Here is a 25183-nt window from a genome sequence, read left to right on the forward strand (position 1 = left end):
TACCGGAGGACGACGGAGAACAAACTGACCCTCTCGAGTTCATGAGGAGCATCATCTTGTTTTTGAACCTACTTTGCCCACTGAAGCATAAAAAAATAAAATGAAATATTAAGTTTTCATATTAACTTTGGCTCAGGTATGCAATGATTTCAAGTAAGGAAGGCAACTATTTTGACATAAGGTAGATCTAGTCACTAATCATGGCAGTGTTTTGCATATTGATTATCACATACAAGAAAGGATTTCCTCTTTGCTTGTGGCAAATATATATTACCTGAGTACTGTAATTTAGATGTTCTTTATATAGTTAATTATCAGTGTCTATCTCTAACATCAGATTTGAAGAACAGGGCTACATTTTAAGAGACAAACAGTAAGTATATATCTAAAATAATTTCATTTGAACCTGTGGTACAAATGATTAAACATGACCCTAGCTATTGAAAATTTTTGTTTTCATCTTTAGCCATCATTAAGAATTTGGGAAAATTCTAAAAATGAATACATAACAGATGTTTTATTGTCACTTCTCATTTTTTCTAACAGCAGATATATGTTTTTTTTAGTAATAAATCAAAAAAGCAAGCCATAAATAACCACTTGAGTAACTCTCATGCCAGACCCACTTGAATGGTTGAATTAAATTGAAAAGAACCTTTCCTGGAAACAGGATACTGGAAAGCAATACTTGGAAGTAAGGCCTGGGAGGGGTGCTCCTCCAGTGAGCCTTTTTTTTCATATGACTAGGCGACCCACATAACTCAGTTGGGCTCAACATAAAACACCACTGCATGTAGATGCCAAATGGATTCACCAACCACAAAGCACGAGATTTACAGGTCAGGTACACTCTATATTGCATACTAGACCTTGACAATGAAAACCGTCTTTTGGATGTGGGAAATAAAATCTTTGGTTGGAAAGAGGCCGGAACTTGCCCTGGAGATTGAAAAACAGATCAAGGGTCATCTCAATTTCTATTCCAAAGATTCCTGGGGTGGGTATGGAAAATACCTAGAATTCCTAGGCTGGTATCACACAGTTGTATCTATTCTGGTTGACTAGAGGATTACTTAATGTGACTGAGTTGCAAGAGAAAAATCTGAACTTTGTTAAGTAAATACCAAACAATTTCGGAGTATTCACCTTTTTAGAAACACTGGATTCAGTGCTCGAAAGGGTACAATATACTGCAGCAATTTAGTGAACACCATGTCTGAAACATAAGGTTTCAACCAAGTGTAACTGGTAACAGAGTGTCTTGGGCAAAAAGATCTATAATTTCTATGATATAGGCTTTTAACTCCTGAGTAAGGAGATGTGCTGACCTGGTAAATAATCACCACAGCCAAATGTATTGAGCAACTGCTGACAGACATACCAGACCATAAATGTGTTGTGAGGGTTTGCTAAGAAGGACTAGCATATACATTCAATGAACAAAACAGAAAAATACGCATAATGCTAATAAAGTCTACCAATTACTCTATATAACAGTTTTGGTCCAATATATATTTGGACAGAGACAACTTTTTTCTAATTTTGGTTCTGTACATTTACCACAATGAATTTTACATGAAACAAACTCAGATGTAGTTGAAGTGCAGACTTTTAGTTTTAATTCAGTGGGGTGAACAAAACGATTGCATACAAATGTGAGGCAACTAAGCATTTTTTTTTAAACACAATCCCTTCATTCAGGGTCCTAAAAGTAATTGACAAATTAAATAACTGGGAAATAAAATGTTCATTTCTAATACTTGGTTGAAAACCCTTTGCTGGCAATGACAGCCTGAAGTCTTGAACTCATGGACATCACACAGATGCTGAGTTTTCCTCCTTTTTAATGCTCTGCCAGGCCTTTACTTCAGCGGCTTTCAGTTGCTGTTTGTTTGTGGGCCTTTCTGTCTGAAGTTTAGTCTTCAACAAGTGAAATGCATGCTCAATTGGGTTAAGATCAGGTGACTGAATTGGCCATTCAAGAATTTTTCACTTCTTTGCTTTAATAAACCTCCTGGGTAGCTTTGGCTGTATGTTTTGGGTCATTGTCCATCTGTATCATGAAACGCCCGTCCAATCAATTTGACTGCATTTAGCTGGATTTAAGCAGACAGTATGTCTCTGAAACACCTCAGAATCATTCAGCTGCTTCTGTCCTGTGTCACATCACCAATAAACACTAGTGTCCCAGTGCCCACTGGCAGCCATGCACGCCCAAGCCACCACACTGCCCTCCACCGTCGTTTTACAGATGATGTGGTATGCTTTGGATAATGAGCTGTTCCATGCCTTCTCCTTACTTTTTTATTGCCATCATTCTGGTAGAGGTTGATCTTGGATTCATCTATTCCAAAGAATGTTTTTCCAGAACTGTGCTGGCTTTTTTAGATGTTCTTTAGCAAAGTCCAATCTAGCCTTTCTATTCTTGGGGCTTATGAGTGGCTTGCACTTTGCAGTGCACCCTCTGTATTTGCGAGGGCAATCCCAAAAGTAAGGTCTCCAAAGCAGGTGGGGACGTAGAGAAACTGTTTGTACGGCTGTTGGCCACACTGTTGTGATTGGTGCTTCCTCCACTCCCAAAACAAGCATGTGCGGCTTCGCTGGGATGCTCAATCTTGGCTTGGCAGCCCTTGAAAATGGAGCTCCCATTGAATGCTACCACCAAGTGTGAAGTTCGCGCAGGGAGACCGTCAATTTCCGACGAGACAGTCGGGAAGGTTTGAGGAAAACATGCATAAAGATCGGCGGTTGAAACTTCATCACCCACCCACCCTATAGTCCGGACTTGGCACCCAGTGACTACCACCTGTTCCCTAAGTTGAAAGAACATTTGTCCGGAAGGCAAATCTGCTCCAACGAAGAGGTGAAAGAGGAGTTTCAACGCTTCCTGAAGGACATGGCGGCGAGCTGGTATGACATGGGCATTCTAAAACTACCACAGCGTCTACAAAAATGCATCGACCGAAATGGTGATTATGTAGAAAAATAAATAAGTCTTTAACCTTTAAAATGATGTAAACATTATAGAAAATAAACGGTTGTTTGTATTTCTAGAAAAATAGGAGACCTTACTTTTGGGATTGCCCTCATACTTTCATGCAGTCTTCTCTTTGTGGTAGACTTGGATATCGATACGCCTACCCCCTGGGAGAGTGTTGTTCACTTGGTTGGCTGTTGTGAAGGGGTTTCTCTTCACCATGGAAATGATTCTGTGATCATCCACTACTGTTGTCTTCCGTGGACGTCCAGGTCTTTTTTGCGTTGCTGAGTTCACCAGTGCTTGCTTTCTTTCTCAGGATGTTCCAAACTGTAGATTTTGCCACTCGTAATATTGCAGCAATTTCTCGAATGGTTTTTTTCTGTTTTCGCAGCTTAAGGATGGCTTCTTTCACCTGCATGGAGAACTCCTTTGGACCGCATGTTGTCTGTTCACAGGAAAATCTTCCACATGCAAGCACCACACCTCAAATCAACTCCAGGCCTTTTATCTGCTTAATTGATAATGACATAACGACGGACTTGCCCACACCTGCCCATGAAATAGCCTTTGAGTCAATTGTCCAATTACTTTTGGGCCCCTGAAATGAAGGGATTGTGTTAAAAAAATGCTTTAGTTCCCTCACATTTTTATGCAATCGTTTTGTTCACCCCCACTGTATTAAAGCTGAAAGTCTACACTTCAACTGCATCTGAGTTGTTTCATTTAAAAATCATTGTGGTAATGTACAGAACCAAAATTAGAAAAAAGTTGTCTCTGTCCAAATATTTATGGACCTAACTGTATCTTTGGGATGTGGAAGGAAAATCGGAGTACCCACATAAAAATCCATGCCACACACCACAAGTAAACTAGGGGCCTCATGTATAAATGGTACATATGCACAAAAATGTTGCACACACCTGTTTCTACGCTCACTTCGAGATATATAAAGACTAAACTTGGCATAAAGCCATGCACATTTTTACGGCAGCCTCACACTATGTGTACGCATGTTGCTACGCCGTTATCCAAACAGGTGGCACCCAGCGTCAAAACAATGCTACTCTTTCTGTGTAGTTTTCCTTTCTTTTTCAGATTCACATCAATGATGCGGGCTTTGTCAAATAAAAAGAAATTAACTGAATAGTTTACAAATTTAAGGCACTTGATTGTAATCATTCTGTAACAAAATAATGGGGCACAGAATGGACAAACTATTCCAACTACCACAGCTGCTTCATGTGGTTAGAAGGCATTGCAAATGGAAGAATTAGGAGACAGTGAGTATTTACTGATAATGATAACTGGCCACTAAGTCAATTTAGATTTCCAAGAGTTATCCTCTTGGAGCTGTGAGCTATTAGAATACTAGGATGTATGATGAAATGCATTAAAGTTTGTATATTACATTTTACAGATAAATTATTAACTTCATTTAAATAATGTATACTGTTATTAATTAAACATGTGGAGGCATGGTGGCGTGGCCGTAGTACTGTCCCGGGTGTTCACTGCCTGGAGTGTGTATGTTTTTCTAGTGGGTTTCCTCCGTGCGTTTTGATTTTCTTCCAAAGGTATGCACATTAGGGGATTTTGTGATGCTAAATTGATGCTACTAGTGTATGGGTGTGTTCACCTTGCGATGACCTGGCACACTGTCCAGGGATTGGTCGGCCTTGCGCACAATGCTTGCTGGGATGGGCAAGAATGGATGAAATAATTAAACACATATAGGGAAGATTTTTCAATGTTCCTTAAAAGTTTTGAAGAATCTGCGTTCTAAGCTCGCAGCTGGTTGCTCATTTATTACAGACATTTATTGTGTGGCGATTGATTACAAGGATAAAGAAAATGAAAGGACAGGAATTGGGAGTTGGTATATTTGCCAGACACAGTACTGCTGGAATAAACTATGCCATCCAGTGTTGTGCCCATCCCAGCAAGCATCTTTCATGAGGCAGGAAGGGCGTGCCAGCTCTTTGCTACTGCAGCACCACCGTGCCCCCAACATGTTTAATACATGCTTTAATGCATTTCATCTTGAAAATAATATCAAGTATACATCTTAGTATTCTAAAATGTTCAGACAGCTGTAATATCATGAATGTAATGTGTGCTCCTGTCTGCGTACAAGAAAGCCTGCTTAAGAAGCAGGTAGCAATTAACAACTGGGTTGGGGAACACTTAGAATACGAAGCATTTAACATGCTACTTTAGTTACAATGGGGTTTGAGAAACTCTAGTGAATTAAACATTGATTTTAATGTGAAGTTTGTAATTGTAAGGGATGGCCGACACGCCCCAGTAACGGAAGGATGGGGGAAGGCATCTCATCAGGGACACTGCCTACCCCAGGACGATAGATGGCAACTTCCCTGGACTGCAGCGTTGCCCCGGATGCTCGCAGGGCACTACAGGACTTGGGAGTCTGGCAACACAGCCCTGCTGGGTACCGTGGGTGCCGCCAGGAGACATTGCAGGGAGACTGGGGAGTCCCTATTGTTTACATAGCTGGGCTGAAGAAAAATACAATTCTCCATCTGACCCGGGTCAAGGACTATATAAAGCACTGATGGAGACCCAGCAAGCGAGCCCGAGTTTGGAGGAGGTGGACAACGCTTGCTGGGAGGTGTGGAGGAGAGAGAATATTGTGCTTATTGTGGCTGTGGTGCTTTGGAGGCACTGTGCAGAAAGAAAATAATTAAAAAATATCTTCTTGGAGCTTTTGCCCTGTGTCCTGCTTGTCTGTCTATTGGTTTTAAGGGGCACCAGCGGCCTCTAGCATCCACACAATGTTCTATGTTCTACTTTAATTACAAAATAAACTACGAGATTAAAGTGGAAATTTCAAGATTGAAGTCAACATTTCGACTTTAATCTCAACATACAACTTTTTTTCAGACAGTGGGCTGCAATTCGCCTTTACACTTCAACTTTGATATGTGACCACTTCTTTTTTTATTTCAGGGCACTGTGCTACTTTCTGAACTTGAACTTCTGAGTGCCTTCACCATGCTGTACCACTCAATTTCCTTTTGTTGTTTATATCACTGCTTATGCCACCAAATAGTACATTTTTCCTTACCTACACTTCATTGTGTAGGTCCCCCCATTTCACATTCACTGAAATTCTTCTTTTTTACAAGTGCTTTTGCCATTGTCTTAACAAAACACTGAACAGAACGGCTATTTATATTGATTTGGATATTCAAAAGGTGTAATTCTGGGAAGAGTTGGGAGTGGGGCTGTAGGCATTAAAATTCACATTGATGGGGATTTACAAAGGGGAAGTGCATGGAACTTTGCTTACAAACAGTTTTATGTATCTGAAGAGTTTTGTCCACACATCATATTTTAGAGAGAATTCTACGCACAGCGTTATACATGAGGCTCAAGGTGTAGATTCAAACCCAGTCTACTCAAGTTGCCAAGCAGCACCTAGACAACATCAAGGACTACAAGAATGCATGAATCTTAAAGTGCCTATTTTAAAGTACATGTCATGTTTTATGAATAAAAAATGTGTACATATATCTCAATCCATTATCTGGCTGATCTAGTTCAGGATAATCAGAGAGGTACCAACCTCTACAAGATGCAACACACAAATTAATATCTAGAAAACTTTCATCTTTTCACATAATTAAACTGATAATTAAAAAGTACTTGGTATGATAATATTAAACATTTTAATAAATACTGAAGAAAAATACCTTTAGTTTTAGAAGGGACTTTTACTTTCTTAGTAGTCTGCATGGTTGTTTAGTCACCTACAAAAAAATAGAAAAACATTGATTTGCAAGTTTTCAAATAAATATAAGGCAACAAATGAAGTTGCAAAAAATCCAAATAGTCAATGTCTGAACTGAAAATGATCTGAAAGTTTTCAAATAAATATAAAGCAACAAATGAAGTTGCAAAAAATCCAAATAGTCAAAGTCTGAACTGAAAATGCATCAGCCTCAAAACTACATAATTACTTCATGTAAAAGCCTCAACCAACAAAAGATGCAGATAGAACACTAATCACAAACACAATAAAACTACTGGCCACAAACAAGCAGTAAGTAAATGCACTGCATATCTCATCACATTGCGCTCGTAGAGTTCCAATCGTGGAGTACACATTAGCCTGTGACAAGCAGCAGGGTGAGACTGGCTCGTTCCATTGTTTGAAGTTGTAGAATCAAGTGAGGTTAGAATTTCTGTTTTCCTTCTGATTTATGTGCAGATGCTTTGCACTTTTTTAGTCCATGAAGAAGATAAAAATGCCTTTTAAACATTGATAAATCTTTTGTTATTATTTCATAGGGTCACTTTTTTTTCCTCTGGGAGGGAGGAAGGTCATTTAATGCTTATTTTGGATAGCAAATTAGCTATGCTGCACTGCCCTGCCAATACATAGGGATCAATATTATTCAGTGCCCTCCATAATGTTTGAGACAAAAACATTTTTCCTTGATTTACCCCTTTGCTCCACAGTTTAAAATTACAAATCAAATAATTAAGACATGATTAAAATACACATTGAAGACTATAATTTAAGGGTATTTGAATATACTAGGGTCACACCATGTAGAAATTACATCTGAAGGCTGAAGTCACATCACGCATGCAGGAAGCAGCTTGGCAACTATCTTATAGTATGCATGCATGAAATTTCTGCCATACAATATTGGCTGCTACAACTCTGTGACGCCATGCTGGCCTCACAAAGCATCAATGGGCACTGGGAAAAAGATGTTTATCTAAGCTTGCCTCAATGTAAATTTACAGGAAAATATCTGACGAAAAAGGTCACCGGTGAATTTCACTGATCAACACTAGTTGTTAGTTCTGATGATTGCTCTGCACAGTTACAAAATGGTCAAGGAAAATGAGGCTGTTCTACAGGATCAGGTGTAAAAATCTTAAGTATCCACAGAAAACAGTTAAGGGTGCTGGTATTCGAGCAAACCTGCAAGCAGAGTCGTGGAGTCGGAGTCGAAAGCAATTATTGGATTACAGGAGTCTGCATCGGAAAAAATTTACCAACTCTGACTCTGACTGAATGTACAGTGCATCAGGAAAGTATTTAAAGCGCTTCACTTTTTCCACATTTTGTAATGTTACAGCCTTACTCCAAAATGGATTAAATTCATTTTTTTTCCTCAGAATCTACACACAACACCATATAGTGACAATGAGAAAAAAGTTTACTTGAGGTTTATCTATTTATTAAAAATAAAAAAACTGAGAAATCACATGTACATACAGTGCATCCGGAAAGTATTCACAGCGCATCACTTTTTCCACATTTTGTTATGTTACAGCCTTATTCCAAAATTGATTAAATTCCTTTTTTTCCTCAGAATCTACACACAACACCCCATAATGACAATGTGAAAAAAGCTTGAGATTTTTGCAAATTTATTAAAAATAAAAAAATTGAGAAAGCACATGTACATAAGTATTCACAGCCTTTGCCATGATGCTCAAAATTGAGCTCAGGTGCATCCTGTTTCCCGTGATCATCCTTGAGATGTTTCTGCAGCTTAATTGGAGTCCACCTGTGGCAAATTCAGTTGATTGGACATGATTTGGAAAGGCACATACCTGTCTATATAAGGCACACGGCAGCCCACCTGGAGTTTGCCAAAAGGCACCTGAAGGACTCTCAGACCATGAGAAAGAAAATTCTCTAGTCTGATGAGACAAAGATTGAACTCTTTGGTGTCTTGTGCCTTTTTTCATGATGTCATTATGGGGTGTTGTGTGTAGAATTCTAAGGAAAAAAATGAATTTAATCCATTTTGGAATAAGGCTGTAACATAACAAAATGTGGAAAAAGTGATGCGCTATGAATACTTTCCAGATGCACAGGAAGTTGTAATATAATGTATTAACATTTCCAATTTCACATACACTAATTTGACTAAATGTTTTTTCTTCTATCATTTTGATAAAATTGTAGCCTCTTTTTTTTTTTTTTTTTTAAGTAAGTTTTGTGTTTTGTTTAACATTACTCAAAGTTTGTAACTTCTTTAATAAATAATATAAAAAAACCACAATGGCATTGCTACAGCCTGTAACCCTTTTGGCCCTGGATTTTCTGGGAAAAATTATTTTGTGAGATATTTTACCTTTGGGGTGTTTAGGAGGCTCAAAAATGAAAAAAACAAAAAAAAATTATTATTATGCAATAGCTGCCAAATACTTCAATGCTAATTGTTTTACTTCTGTGTTTCACAGACTGTATGCCTGTCTCTCCAATCTGTGCTAATAGTACCACGCCCTGTTCCAATGGCTGCAAACATACCTGTGCTTTACAAAAATGGCTGCATATATATGTACTTGCAATATGATGTCAGGGCCGAAAGGGTTAAACCCAAACTTTCTCAGATTAGGGTGCTACAAAGTAGCCTCATGATTCACACTGGCAATGATGAAAAGCCTTGTACAGTTAGGTCCATAAATATCTGGACAGCTTTGGTATGCTTTGGATAATGAGCTGTTCCACGCCTTCTCCATACTTTTTTCTTGCCATCATTCTGGTAGAGGTTGGTCTTGGTTTCATCTGTCCAAAGAATGTTTTTCCAGAACTGCGCTGGCTTTTTTAGATGTTCTTTAGCAAAGTCCAATCTAGCCTTTCTATTCTTGAGGCTTATGAGTGGCTTGCATCTTGCAGTGCACCATCTGTATTTACTTTCATGCAGTCTTCTCTTTATGGTAGACTTGGATATCGATACGCCTACCCCCTGGAGAGTGTTGTTCACTTGGTTGGCTGTTGTGAAGGGGTTTCTCTTCACCATGGAAATGATTCTGTGATCATCCACCACTGTTGTCTTCCGTGGACGTCCAGGTCTTTTTGCGTTGCCGAGTTCACCAGTGCTTGCTTTTTTTCTCAGGATGTACCAAACTGTAGATTTTGCCACTCGTAATATTGTAGCAATTTCTCGGATGGGTTTTTTTTCTGTTTTCGCAGCTTAAGGATGGCTTCTTTCACTGCATGGAGAGCTCCTTTGACCGCATGTTGTCTGATCACAGCAAAATCTTCCACATGCAAGCACCACACCTCAAATCAACTCCAGGCCTTTTATCTGCTTAATTGATAATGACATAATGACGGACTTGCCCAAACCTGCCCATGAAATAGTCTTTGCGTCAATTGTCCAATTACTTTTGAGCCCCTGAAATGAAGGGATTGTGTTAAAAAATGCTTTAGTTGCCTCACATTTTTATGCAATCGTTTTGTTCACCCCACTGAATTAAAGCTGAAAGTCTGCACTTCAACTGCATCTGAGTTGTTTCATTTAAAATTCATTGTGGTAATGTACAGAAAAAAAATTAGAAAAAAGTTGTCTCTGTCCAAATATTTATGGACCTAACTGTATGTTATGTGCTTTCAAATCATCATTGCAAATATACAAGTCTGAGAAGTTGAAGTCAGAGTCAGTGGTACCATAAATTGAGGAGCTGGAGTCGAAGTTTTTGTGTACCAACTCCACAACCCTGCCTGCAAATATTAAAAGATATAGCTGCTGCAATCACAAATAATTTTTCTAGAAAAAAAAGACTATAAGTTATAAAGAACAAAATGTGAATCTTAACAACATACTTAAACATTGTTCATCTACTTGTTACTTAGTTACACACAACTTTCCTTGTCATGCTAAGGTTTAAACATGAAAAACCAATTCCCTTAGTAATTTGGCTCTGAGGCTAAGGATCTGTGCTTGTATCCAGAAGGTTGCTGGTTCGAATCCCTGTCACTGCCAAAAGAGATCCTACTCTGCTGGGCCCTTGAGCAAGACCTTAACCTGTAATTGCTCCAGGGGCACTGTACAATGGCTGACCCTGCTCTCAGACCCCAAGAGGTATGCGAAAACTAACAAATTTCCTAATACAAGAAATTGAAAAAGAGAAATAAACAAAAAAAAAATCTCCATGCTAGAGTACAAGATCATTGCTATAGTCTAGGCTTCAGGAACCAGGAAAGACAATGCTATTGACCAAAAAAGCTAAGATGTTAAAAGCAACTGAGAAAGAACATTTTGAGCTGTACAATCAGATTAAAACTAAGGAAGACACATCATGCAACTAGTTACAAATTGCATGAGCAAACCACAAGTTTCATCTTCTCTCTTGCACTGTTCTATTACATCACCTAACCAACTGATTTGTCCCTCTAAGAAAAATTATATGAAGGGTCTATCCTAATAACAACTTTAAGATTTTCACAGATTTTATATGTAAATTTGTCACAATGAAAATTTTCAGTAACCAAGGAGACTATTAATACTACCAAAATTACTACATGGATTGGACATATTATAGTCTTGTACCAGTAGACTACCACCAATTCTGTGTCCTAATTGTTATTGTTTTGAAACAATACATTATTTGAAGTACTGCTAGCCTGTAATCAGTGAACAGTGTTGTACAAGAATCAGTTAAAATAGTATTTAGCACCGCTACAATACAAAGTGGATTTGACAACAGTTTTAATGGGAGCTGGAGATACAAATGCACAAAATACAACACCACAGTATCTTTGTTTAATTACAATGTGCAAGGCAGTGCACCTATTTAGGGAGAAATGTTTGGACTCCATATGATTGGCTATCATCAATCATTCCAATCTGATCCCTTTATTTCTTTCCTCTCTGTGCCAATACTCATATTAATTTGCCAGACCAGGAGCATTTAGGGGCAAAATTAACATGGAGTTTCAAAGAGCAAGAAACAGTCTAAGTAGCAATGACAAATTATCACATCTCAGAAGCCCAAGAATCTGTTGAATTAGTTGCAGACCTGGAATGTGAAGAGTCCACTCATTTCAAAAGAGTAACTGTATGTTTTAAAGACATTGGAAAACAAAGGAAAAAAAACACATTGGAAAAGGTCAAGAACATGCTACATTAATTGTATAACAATTGATTATTGACCTGTTTACATACTTAATGATCATCATTATACTGTGTATATTATACACAGTATTATTATTTCATCTTTGTTGACGTTTATATATATATATATATAAACGTCAACAAAGATGAAAAATAACATCATTTGGATGGCAGGGAGAGTTGGTTCTGTCACCTTCTTGACTTTCATTCATACACAAATTTACATTTCTATCTATACATACAGAACATGCACTGGTCCTTGTATTAGATGTTATAGTACAGTAGCATCACATTACCATTTATTTTGTTAGTTATCTCAGCTATGAGATAAATAATGTTTATAAAGTTCATTGACAGAGCGGTATCTCAGAGCCACACCAATCCCCTTCAAAAATCATTACCTGTAGGTCTAAATGTCAGCAATTAAAGAGCAGCCTAATCTGCAATTCCTCTTTTATGATATTTCTCCTCTTCTAACACACTTTGCAAATTGCATTAATGAGGGACAGTCAGTATTTCAAAATGCTGCAAAGGTCTTTCTCCAAAATGAATAATCTTAAACACAAGATACAAAGCAAATGTTTCAAACAACAACTGATGTATGCTCAGGCTTTTTTTGGATTGTCTCCTTTTGCAAACATGGCTCCATTAGAATAATTGACAAGTTTAAAATATGGCAGGTATGAGTGTGTATGTACTTGACTGCCCTAGTATTACTGCCTTTTAAAGATATCTTTCATTATGAAGTAAGTTTACTGTAATCTCTTTTGAAATATTAAGAAATTCCATCAAGTGCATTTGTTTAGCTAATAGCTTCACTCTTCCAATATCTATTATATTATAATTAATCATTTTGAAGCACTCTGCACTTTTCAACTTGAGATTCCATTTTGTAGGCAACTTCTGATGACAACAGCTTCTAGTTTCAGAATTAAACTTCGGCATGGGACTGTATCAAAGGCTTTTTAAAATCTATACAAATTAAGTTGTATGTATTGTTTTTGTTAAATACTGCATTTATCTGTTCAAAAAAAATTGAAAGATTGGTTTGTCAGGATCTCTCTCTTATTAAGCCATGCTGGCTGTTATTTTGTATGTTATTTTCATCTAGGTACTTTTCCAAATTATTTTCTACTATAGTTTTCATAATTTTGCATGTCATAAAAGCAACACATTGGCACACCGCTCACCCTGTCTTGGCAGAAATGTTATCAACATATAATTTTGCTTTAATTAAAAGTGATGCGGTACTTCCCACCCACCCTTACATCAATATTTTACACATGCTAATCCAGAACAAAGTTTCTTTAATGCTGGTGCTTAATCCAGCAATCAATAAGTGCAAGGTTGAGAACTATCCCTGGATATTGTGCCTTTCCCAATATACTTAAAATATGTGTAAGTTGTTGAATTTAAGTTTACCATGAATATATTAACTTTTATGAGCAGTAATATGGTAAAACACCACTTTAGTACATTATGTTATATGAGGCGAGAATCCTAATTTTAGAAAGACGAGCAGAATCCAAACCTTTATACTATACGGCGAGTGAGCTGGTGTTTGATCCAATGAACCTGGGTGAGGGTGGGTGCTGTTCACACAGCCTAACAAAACCAGCAAATGGAATCCCCAATATGAGAAAATGGCAATGATGCAAACAAGATTACCTCTCAAGATTTTACTCACAAACTCTAATCAGTACTGCAACTTGTGTGAAGTGAGAAATCTGTATACAATTGATAATTCATTTGTAGGCAAACTGCAAGCATTAACTGCTTAACACTTAACATTTGTAACAAATTAATATGTAACTGGTCACACACCTTTAATTTCAGTCTGCACTTTAACAACAGAAGTCTGCAAAATGCAGGCCACCACCTGCAACCTCAAAAGGCTCAGCAAAGGCTCCTTTTCTTGCGAAGGCTAAAGAGTTTGGGGGTGGAAAACAAGATATTGGTGAACTTCTACCGCTGAGCAATTAAAAGTACTGTATCCTGATCAGACGCAACACGGTATGGTTTGTTAACCTGACTCGCCAGAATCACAAACACCTCCAAAGGGCTCTCCATACAGCATCTAAAAATCACTGGGGCTGACCTTCTACAGCTTCAAACCATCTACTCCACCACATGTCTGGAGAGGGTTGAATCCAACATCCAGCTCATCCCGTTTTCACTTCTGCTTTCTGTTAAACACAAGGGCAGCCTCACCACTCACCCAAGTACATCAGGGACTGTAACCATCTGCAGGTTTATGTGTAGTTCTGCTGTATGTTATATGTCTACGACCATCGGCATTTTTTTCTCGACTGTTTAATACAATCTACACGCTTGTACGGTTCTGTTTTCCACCATGTACAATTGGCCACCCTTCTTCTACTCTTATTTATTGTATTTATATATTTATAAATCACGATTTTATTGCCTGTATATACTACCGTGCCCCCCATCCTCTCCCCAGCAATTTCACTTCGCTGGTGAAGTGTATGTGACAATAAAGCTATTGAATCGCTAATATAAAGTAGGTGGTAAATATACATTTGAAAGATAATCTGCCCCTTTCATTAAATAAAATAATTCAAATCAAACACTTTTCCATTGCATAGACTATATACAAAAAGTAAATCCGTTAAATTAAAATAGCCTACCTTTCATGACAACAATTTTAAAACAGAACCATTCGCACCCGTCTTTCTCCAAAACACAAACCCTACCTCACTGTGTACCTCCGAAATGCCTCCTACATGAATTCAACACAACGAGACAACCGTTCCGGGATAGTTGCTGTTGTGTACACACGGAAATGCTGGAGCGCGCACTCAGCCAGAACTAGTAGAAAATTGTTTCCGTTTTTATGGTATTTACAGATTTCTTAAGATTTAATAAGTTGATCTCTCTCCCCAATTTATTCATTTCTGAACTTGCCAAAAATGAAGTAGTTTTTACTCGTAAGGATGTAATGATGGCGCTGACAGAAGAGTGTCAGTGATCAGGAAGTGGAGTTTCTCTTGTGCGTTCAGAGCTGAGGCTAAACTCGTAAAATAAAGGTAACGGTTTTTTTCTTCTTTCTTTCATTTCCTTAAGAAAAACATCTTCGCCCGAAATACCGGCAACGTTCTGTTAACGAGGACGGTTTAATAATTTCACAGTAATGACTTTTTTGAGTAGTTGTACGTTCTGACAACGAAAACGAACCACTTCTGAACAACTTCAGTTTGTCTTTACATTCTTCGCTTCTCCTAACAAACTGTTGCCAATCTTTTAGTAGTCCTTGTTTATTCTTATTAATCATTAATTGTCAGCACTAGTTGTTCAGGAGTGGCTTTAGAAGTCTTTGTTATTATTCTGTCATTAGCATTTAAATAAATAAATGAAAACACCACACCTACCAAACATTACATTTTGGCTCAAGTCCTATTCAATTTTTATGAAAATACTTCAGAACTTCATAAATTATGTCACTTCTTGATAGCAGTCATGTAATGCAGTACTAAAGTTTTATGTATTGTGTTTATAATATACTTTATGGCCAATAAAATGGCTAACTACAGTATATATGACTTCATGAACTCAATGCAGGTTGGAATCCTTGATGTGAAAGTATTGGAACTTTAGGTGTAAACTTGTTTGGCCCTATTATTTTACCCCCCAAAAAAGAATAGAACTGGTTTACAGTAAACAGAATTGAAAAGGGACAAAGTCTCTTAACAATGATACTTCAGATTTCAAATGCAGTGCTTGACTTACATTAATCTAGTCCCGTCCTGTGTGGCTGTAGGTTTTTGTCCAAACCAAATAAATTTGACTCCTAGCCTAATGAAGCATGCTGTTCTTTTCCAGTTTTTGTTTTGGTTGTCAATGTAAAAATAAAAATAAACAAAAGTGGGCAATTTTGTGTTAGAATGTACCAAGTATTTATGTATGTTACATATGAATCATTAAGTGCTCTTTTTTTAATTTAGTTTTTATAGTTTTCATTATCCAATATTACTATTAAGCAAGTTAGTGGGACTGACACTGAAGGACAGTGCATCCAGAACGTATTCACAGCGCATCACTTTTTCCACATTTTATGTTACAGCCTTATTCCAAAATGGATTAAATTAATTTTTTTCCTCAGAATTCTACACACAACACACCATAATGACAACGTGAAAAAAGCTTACTTGAGATTTTTGCAAATTTATTAAAAATAAAAAAATTGAGAAAGCACATGTACATAAGTATTCACAGTCTTTGCCATGAAGCTCAAAATTGAGCTCAGGTGCATGCTGTTTCCCCTGATCATCCTTGAGATGTTTCTGCAGCTTAATTGGCATCCACCTGTGGTAAATTCAGTTGATTGGACATGATTTGGAAAGGCACACACTTGTCTATATAAGGTCCCACAGATGACAGTTCATGTCAGAGCACAAAACAAGCATGAAGTCAAAGGAATTGTCTGTAGACCTCCGAGACAGGATTGTCTCGAGGCACAAATCTGGGGAAGGTTACAGAAAAATTTCTGCTGCTTTGAAGGTCCCAATGAGCACAGTGGCCTCCATCATCCGTAAGTGGAAGAAGTTCGAAACCACCAGGACTCTTCCTAGAGCTGGCCGGCCATCTAAACTGAGCGATCGGGGGAGAAGGGCCTTAGGCAGAGAGGTGACCAAGAACTCGATGGTCACTCTGTCAGAGCTCCAGAGGTCCTCTGTGGAGAGAGGAGAACCTTCCAGAAGGACAACCATCTCTGCAGCAATCCACCAATCAGGCCTGTATGGTAGAGCGGCCAGACGGATAGTAAAAGGCACATGGCAGCCTGCCTGGAGTTTGCCAAAAGGCACCTGAAGGACTCTCAGACCATGAGAAAGAAAATTCCCTGGTCTGATGAGACAAAGATTGAACTCTTTGGTGTGAATGCCAGGCGTCACGTTTGGAGGAAACCTGGCACCATCCCTACAGTGAAGCACGGTGGTGGCAGCATCATGCTGTGGGGATGTTTTTCAGCGGCAGGGACTGGGAGACAAGTCCGGATAAAGGGAAAGATGACTGCAGCAATGTACAGAGACATCTTGGATGAAAACCTGCTCCAGAGCGCTCTTGACCTCAGACTGGGGCGACGGTTTATCTTTCAGCAGGACAACGACCCTAAGCACACAGCCAAGATATCAAAGGAGTGGCTTCAGGACAACTCTGTGAATGTCCTTTGAGTGGCCCAGCCAGAGCCCAGACTTGAATCCGATTGAACACTCTGGAGAGATCTTAAAATGGCTGTACACCGACGCTTCCCATCCAACCTGATGGAGCTTGAGAGGTGCTGCAAAGAGGAATGGGCGAAACTAGCCAAGGATAGGTGTGCCAAGCTTGTGGCATCATATTCAAAAAGACTTGAAGCTGTAATTGCTGCCTTGACCAGGACTGAGCTATAATAAAGACATTTACTACAATTTAACAGGTAATAAGTTGCGTGACTGGGATTCCAGACAATCAATCAGAGTCATATGCTGCTGTACTGTTTATTTCAGTAAAATGAATGTAGTAAAGGCCTAAAATTCTAGCATTGTAATTACCATTATACTGAAATATATCCACTAAAGAACAGTATTTAACTAAGCTGCTTATATTGGTTTAGTAGCTATTACTTTTAATTAAATTTAAAATATTGATAAACATTTTATAGTGTTATTTTACTTATAGATTCAAAAATAAAATATTGCAAAGTGTTTTGTTAGATTTTTTTATTTTTGGAATATAAAAAAACTGAGGTTAATCAAAAATTTGTGATAATCTGTGGATTCTATTTTTTTTGTATTACATACTATATTTTTACAGACATTCCATGTTTTAAGTCAGCATCATTGTGAGCCTGTGGAAATCTAACAAATATTCACAAAATATTCTTGTACATTGAAACAATTCAGCAAACATTGAAACAAGAGCCGGATATGACCCAAAGGCCTCAATTTTGACAACACTGCTGTAGATTCAAGAGTCTGCAAATAGACATTTTTTGTCACAGATATTGTTGTAAAATGTTCATGACAAAAACAAATATCCAAGAGATATTATAGGCATTATATCTTTGCTTATTAGTGCCATTCTAGCTATTCAAAAGGTCCATTGCAAGCATTTAGAAGGGGGAAAAACAAAGACCTGTGTCAAAAATGTTATCACTTTATGTAAAATGAAAAATGAATCTTTACATTGACTGTAAATAATTCTACAGATATTTAGCTGATCATGCTGTTCATTCTAAGCAGTATTAATTGGTTATATTCAACACTTTTCTTTAAGATCTATCGAGTCAGCAGTCTTATACTACATTTCTGCTAATTGTTTCTTCAGATGTCTTTATTTTTTTTTCCAAGGACGATGATTATAGAAGTGGCAATGTCGACCACTGCAACGCATGTAGATTTCTACATTGGACTGGGACTGGCAATCAGTTCCAGTATTTTTATTGGTGGAAGTTTCATACTAAAGAAGAAAGGTCTTTTGAGATTAGCCTGCAAAGGTTCAATGCGAGCAGGTAATAAATGAAATGTTTTTTATCCCCTTTTTATTTTTTTAGCTTCCTGTAGGTTTATAGATGGGTAGCCTAGATGCATAGTGTGTAGAGCAACGTCTGATATCCAAAAGACTTCGATAATAGTGTTACTGATAACATTGGCCTAGCATGAGTAATTGTGCCTTATAGCAGATTGGCCTCTACCTTCGATCCAGTTTCAGATCAAAATTACAAAAATGTATGTATAGTATGAAGAGGTTATATGGTGTTTTGGATTGTTTATAAATGACTAAAAGTAAAATAAGTCACTTGATTGAAAATATAGTTCAAATAGGAATTGCCCTCTAGATATGCGACTGGTTAAATACATTGTTAGCCAAGAAGGAAGCTTGACAGCCCTGAATTTAGATACATCAAATACATTTATACATTCAGTGTTACTTTATATCTACATTTTCCCCACTTTTTTTATAGGGCAGGGTGGACATGCATACCTTAAAGAATGGCTGTGGTGGGCTGGTCTTCTTTCAAGTAAGTTTCAAATTATGTTTTTTGTGGTCCTTGTGCTTTTCTTCAATAAAACTGGACATCTTCCCTTATTATAAATGTGTACTAATCTATACACAATCATGGCCAATGGGAACTTCTATGCGAAAGTTTGTGTTTCTATAACTGCTATTTAAGCCATCTACAAATATTATTTAAAAGTAGACAGTGCATATTTCATTTCATTTTATTTTAATAGGTAACAATAAAGGAAATCACAGTTCAATAGCCAAGTAGTCTGTATTAAACCTATCAAGTTATTTGGATCTAATCTCATATTTTCATTTATTTTTATTTAAAACTAAGCTATTTTAAGCAAGATTACATTTTTATTTCCATCATTCATAGGTGCAAAATACCAAAAAAAATTAAAAGGGCCTGAAGCAAAGGTTTGGGCACCCAACATGGTCAGTACTTAGTAACAACCCCTTTGGCAAGTATCGCAGCTTGTAAATGCTTTTTGTAGTCAGCTAAGAGTCTTTCAGTTCTTATTTGGAATGTTTTCATCCATTTGTCCTCACATTGTGCAAGATTCTCTGGCCGTCTTGCATGCACTGCTCTTTTGATATCTATCCATAGATTTTCAGGGATGTTTAGGTCGGGTGACTGTAAGTGCCATAGCTAAGCCATCAGCTTGCGCCTCTTGAGGTATTCCATTGTAGATTCTGAGGTGTGTTTCAGATCATTATCTTCTTGTAGAACCCATCGTCTTTTTAAGTTGAGCTTTTTTTTTACAGATGGTGTGATGTTTGTTTTCAGAATTTGCTGGTATTTATTTGAATCCATTCTTCCCTCTACCAATGACCTGTTAATAGGTGGAGAGGTGTTCTTTTTCTGGAATTTGGTACCCTTTTTCCTCCAAACATACCTTTGCACATTGTGGCCAAAAGGTTCCATTTTGATTTTTAGCATTCCACAGGATTAGTTTACAAAATGCATCAGGCTTATTTAAATGTTCGTTTGCAAACTTCTGGCTAGGACGCAATGAAGGTTTTCTTCTGCCAACTCTACCATGGAGGTTGTATTTATTCAGGTGTCACTGCACAGTAGAACAGTGCACCACCACTCCAGAGTCTGCTAACTCTTCCTGAAGTTCTTTTGCAGTCAAACGGGGGATTTTTTTTTGCCTTTCTAGCAATCTGACGTAGCAGTTCTTTCAGAAAGTTTTCTTGGTCTTCCAGACTTCAACTTGACCTCCACCATCCCTGTTAACTGACATTTCTTAACATTATGATTTGAGGAAACAGCAACCTGAAATTGCTTTGCTATCTTCTTGTAGCCTTCTCCTGCTTTGTGAGAGTCAATTATTTTATTTTTCAGACTTCTAGGCAGCTGTTTAGAGGACCTTATGGCTGCCGATTGTTGGGAGAAGGTTTGAGGGGTCAAAGAATTTACACAGCTTTGCAATTTGCATCACCAGGGGTTTCCTAACGATGACTGTGAACAAGCCATAGTCGTAATGAGCTAATTAACATCTGAGAACTCCGATATCTTGGGGTGCCCAAACTTTTGGATGGCAATCCTTTCCTTTTTCGCTGTACAATTATACAAAACAAAAACGATACTTTTCTTGTATAAAAAGCTGAAATGAAATGTGTCATCTTTAACTTTATGCCTTTTGGCGATCAGTTCAGCTTTTGTTCACTTAACTATTCACAGTAACAGACATTTTTTTAACAAGGGTGCTCAAATGTTTGCATTCTGCTGTATGTTGTGTGGGTGGCACAGTGGTGCAGTTGTTAGCACTAGTGTTTTACAGTATTGTGTGAATCATAGCCCATTGCACATGTTTTCCTTCAGCATCTCAGTGACACGTTAAATAAGACAGACTGAGAAGATCGTTCCCCCCAAACTATGCGACTCTTCAATTCCACCCGGTGGGGTAAATGTTAACATTATACAAAGATATTGTCTGTTTTTTACCTGCATTATTATCAATCTTTAATATTGTTTTTTGTATCAGTAAGGTGCTGCTGGAATATGTGAATTTCCCCTTGGGATTAATAAAGTATCTATCTATCTATCTAAGTTTCCCCTGCACAAAGTGAGCGTGCACTGCAATTTACTGGCACTATTTCCAGGGCTGGCTCCTGTTTTGCCTAACCTTGAACTGAATTAAGTGGGTTTGATAATAGATTGAAACATTTTTCCTTACTTCTGTGCACTGGAAATATTACCGCAAAAATTCATTTGAATGTTTTATCTGTGAGTAGCATGATCATAGAATATTTGGCGCAGCAGTCTCACGGCTTCAGTCTGAATTCTGGGTTCAAATCTGTCAGATATGCACATTCGGTTAATTAGTTCTGTGTGAAGAGGTGTGTGTGGGTGATTATATGTTGCATTAGACTACAGTTTTTTCCAAGTCTGGCCCCATTTGCATCTGCCAAATTAGGGTTGAGGTCCTTGTGACTCTGTATTGAAGAAACGATTTCTAAAAGTGGATGGAAGTTATTAAATTTTTAACCCTTCAAGAATATTTTAAATATTTATATTGATTTTTTTCTTTATTGCAGTGGGCGCAGGAGAAGCTGCTAATTTTGCTGCTTATGCATTTGCTCCGGCCACACTTGTAACTCCTTTAGGGGCTCTGAGTGTCTTAGTAAGGTGAGAGATCAGAACTGAGCACTGTTAATTTATTAAGAGTCATTTACATGCTTATGTCAGTGGTTTCATGTTTAATTTGCCTAATTATCTTTTTTTATTAAGGATGTTACATGAAGTGAGTTTATTCCATTTTGATGGAATCTCAATGTTTCATCTTTTGTCTAATTTCCTTAATTTAATTCCGAGTACAAAACTACATCCCATTAAAATCATAACATAAACACACTGTGTCTTAATCTTTACACAGGTACTAGTTTTTATTCAATTTAATGACGCATAACTACTAAATAAAAATAAATCAAAAAGTATATCACAGAACATTGTGCCCCTGCACATATGGTCCTCTCATGCCAAATGATGGTCTGTTTTTTTTCCAGTGCTGTGCTGTCTTCCTATTTTTTAAATGAGCGCCTAAATATACATGGCAAAATTGGTTGTGTGCTTTGCATTTTGGGATCAACTGTTATGGTATTTCATGCCCCTCAAGAAGAAGAAGTAGATTCCTTAAGCATCATGGCAGAAAAACTAAAGGATCCAGGTATGATTCAGCTTTCCAAAACTACCTTACAGCAGGGAACATATTGCATATGTTGCACCATGGATTTTATGTTATACTGAGTGAGACGGCGTGATTGTGCCTGCACTTCAGTTGACTGGCATATGTCCAAGGCTGGTTCCAGCTTTATGCCCAGTGCTCCACCTTCTCTGTGACCCTATATTGGAGTAAATGAGTTCACAAGATGAAATACAGAATGTATGCTTCAACAATGCATTTATACCACCTCAATGATTCTTTTTAAGATGCATTCTTATATTGTAATAGTATACTGTATTGCAGGGGTAGGCAACGTCGGTCCTGGAGTGCCACAGTATGTGCAGGTTTTTGTTCCAACCCAGTTCCTTAACGAGAACTCAATTATTGCTGATGAAGCACATATTGCTTAAGTGACATTTTAATGCTTCATTTTAGTGGTCTCGCGTGTTAAGGTTCTCCAACCTTATTGCTTATTTCAATCTTAAACTGCTGCATTCAGTGTTTTAATTGCTCCTTATTAGCAATAAGATGTAAAACAGGGGTAGGTAATGTCGGTCCTGGTGAGCCGCAGTGGCTACAGGTTTTCATTCCAACCCAATTGCTTAATTAGAAACCAATCATTGCCAATCTCAGACCTTATTTAATTTTATGGCTTGTTAGTCTGTGCAATGTAAGGCTCTTATATCGTAGATTTTTTTCCTTTCCAAGGATATCATCCAAATGATTTGAAGCCTAAAACAGATCATTTTCAATCTGTCACATTTTTCTATTAAGTGTTTTATTAAATCAAACCGTGCATGATGAACACACACAGATGTAATTGGAAAAAAGCTAGCTGGAGAACTGCTGGCTGCTTTGTCTTTCACATCTTATTGCTAATAAGGAGCAATTAAAACACTGAATGCAGCAGTTTAAGATTGAAATAAGCAATTAAGGTTGGAGAACCTTAACAAGCGAGACCACTAAAATGAAGCATTAAAATGTCACTTAAGCAATATGTGCTTCATCAGCAATAATTGAGTTCTCGTTAAGGAACTGGGTTGGAACAAAAACCTGCACATACTGTGGCACTCCAGGACCGACGTTGCCTACCCCTGCTGTATTGTATATGGCACTGCATGCCACACCTACTTTCTGACACTTGATAGGACAGTAGATGTCTTTCTTGATTGTTATATATCAAGGATGAAATATAATATCTGCATTGATTTTTTTTTTTGTTTTTGCAGGATTTGTGGTCTTTGCTGTAGCAGTGGTAGTCAGCAGCTTAATACTCATATTCTGCATTGCACCAAACTATGGCCAGAAGAATGTTCTTGTATATGTACTGATTTGCTCTATTATTGGCTCACTTTCAGTTTCTTGTGTGAAAGGGCTGGGCATTGGAATCAAACAGTGGTTTGCTGGCACTCTTGTATTGAAGGACCCCCTCTTCTGGGTACTATTAATTTGCCTTGTGATATGTATTAGTACACAGATCAATTACCTGAACAAAGCCTTGGACATCTTCAATACTTCTATCGTCACGCCCATCTACTATGTATTTTTTACAACGGCTGTAATGGCTTGTTCTGCTATTCTCTTTAAAGAATGGTACAGTATGTCAGCTGACAGCATCATAGGCACCATCAGTGGTTTTCTAACTATTATTTTGGGCATTTTTCTTCTAAATGCATTCAAAGATATAACATTTACTTGGGACACTTTACCACTTTTCTTAAGAGGAGGTTATAAAGGTCAGCAATGGGAACAGCACTATGTTGCTCTGCCACAGACAACAGAAACTGAAGAGCTTCTGAGTGAAGGAGCTAAAAAGGCACATGCCCTTGATAAATCAATCAGAAGAAATGGCAATGTTTCAGTAGCATAAGACTAAAACAAAAGTGCTGAGGTACATTCCTTATGTGTGGTATCCTTTGGAACCATAATGTTGTGCCACAACCTTTTTTTTTTTTTTTTTGCACAGTTGAAGTTTTTATGTATCAAAAAGAACTTTCTTCAAACCAACTCCCAATTCGTAAATTATATCAATTATGAAATAACTGCAGGTTCATGTGAACAAACACCAGTTCAGCTGAAAAAGCCCCATAAAAGAAACAATCACTTCTTTTAATGTTTAAGAAGGAACTTGTTGATGTTGTCATGTGCTTAAAATGATGGATTTTATTCTAGGGTTGATATTGGTCTTGCACATTCCTTTTGCACTGCTTGGAACATTAATAACTAAGAAAACTTAGTATATATTGATACTTGATGAATACATTTTCGATACATTTATATATATATATATATATAAAAAAAAATCTTGGTGCTTAATTTCCAAAAAAACGTTTACTTTTGAAAGAGGAAAACTAATATCATTTATATTCTGTTTGCCTAATGTAATGCTAATCATATATTTCACAGCTAACTGTACCTCAGATGTGGATTCATGTTAACCAAAAAAATACTAAGTATCTAAATATCAAAAAATAGACTGTTCATTTAGTACACAAATACATCAATCCTATTATTTTTGCATTCTGAATTTGTTTTTGAACAAAGTGCATTTAAAACCTGCTATTACGTAGTTTTCATTACATATTCCCATTCAATAACAAGTAATAAAAAGAGTATAATTCTTCTAAGCAGTCCCAGTTTGTAAGTTGTTCTTCTTGGCTTTATTAGTGCATAATGAGCAATACTTACAGGAAGACATCGTGATTTTTTTTTTTTTAATTTGGTATCAGCTCAGATTTATTCAAATTTTGGATCAGTGCACCTATCCGAGGGAGGTCATTCTTAATTCTTTAAAATTAATGTTTTAAATAAAATGAGACACTTGGCTGTAGTAAACTTAATGATTACCGGTATGAAAAGTAACATTGATTGAATGAACTGACCAATTAAAGCTCATAGCATAAACAATATATCATATCATTAGAAAATGGTGACAGTTATGAGTTTTGTTTGGTTTTTATGCAGCATAATTGTGTGCTAAAGTATAATTTAGTCATTTGCCCTGCAGCAAAGTACCTGGCAACCAACATGACTTTTAAAATGTAATTTAGAAAGATGCATTTGAAAAAAAAAACAAAGTTTATAAAGTACAGTTGAACAACTGTAATTGCAAAAGTTAAAGATGTTAAATTATAACTTTC

The 25183-nt window shown here is 37.2% G+C and overlaps 3 protein-coding genes across 6 annotated transcripts in view; 1 reads left to right on the top strand and 2 right to left on the bottom strand.

The window, feature by feature from the left end:
* taf7 (TAF7 RNA polymerase II, TATA box binding protein (TBP)-associated factor) overlaps window positions 1-14620 on the bottom strand; it is a 124680-nt gene extending 110060 nt beyond the window's left edge. For 2 of the 4 annotated variants that reach the window (XM_051935467.1, XM_051935463.1), the window contains exon 1: window positions 14517-14620. Coding sequence is in view for 2 of the 4 variants with exons in the window: in XM_051935464.1 (XP_051791424.1) it covers window positions 6694-6736 (43 nt within the window). In the remaining 2 variants the exon portion in view is untranslated. Of the gene's footprint in view, window positions 1-6693; window positions 6751-14516 lie in introns of all 4 variants that reach the window. The other 2 variants (XM_051935466.1, XM_051935464.1) reach the window with 2 other exon arrangements.
* Window positions 1-25183, bottom strand: part of LOC127529986 (tyrosine-protein kinase BTK-like) — a 143594-nt gene that overhangs the window by 46647 nt on the left and 71764 nt on the right.
* On the top strand, window positions 14663-24857 carry LOC127529987 (magnesium transporter NIPA2-like). The gene is made up of 6 exons (XM_051935468.1): window positions 14663-14915; window positions 18216-18376; window positions 18830-18886; window positions 21418-21508; window positions 21886-22046; window positions 23273-24857. The coding sequence occupies exons 2-6, from the start codon at window positions 18220-18222 to the stop codon at window positions 23911-23913; spliced, it is 1107 nt and encodes a 368-aa protein (XP_051791428.1). The 5' UTR covers window positions 14663-14915; window positions 18216-18219; the 3' UTR covers window positions 23914-24857.

This window comes from Erpetoichthys calabaricus, chromosome 12 (assembly GCF_900747795.2).
Source record: "Erpetoichthys calabaricus chromosome 12, fErpCal1.3, whole genome shotgun sequence".
Classification (NCBI taxonomy): domain Eukaryota; kingdom Metazoa; phylum Chordata; class Cladistia; order Polypteriformes; family Polypteridae; genus Erpetoichthys; species Erpetoichthys calabaricus.

What these genes read in the sequence shown, in the direction of transcription:
- LOC127529987 (XM_051935468.1), top strand. Translation starts at nt 18,220, where the DNA reads ATGATTATAGAAGTGGCAATGTCGACCACTGCAACGCATGTAGATTTC. An exon ending in GCTCTGAGTGTCTTAGTAAG is followed by an intron (nt 21,509 to 21,885) that starts GTGAGAGATCAG and finishes TTTTTTTTCCAG; the next exon opens with TGCTGTGCTGTCTTCCTATT. An exon ending in AGAAAAACTAAAGGATCCAG is followed by an intron (nt 22,047 to 23,272) that starts GTATGATTCAGC and finishes TTGTTTTTGCAG; the next exon opens with GATTTGTGGTCTTTGCTGTA.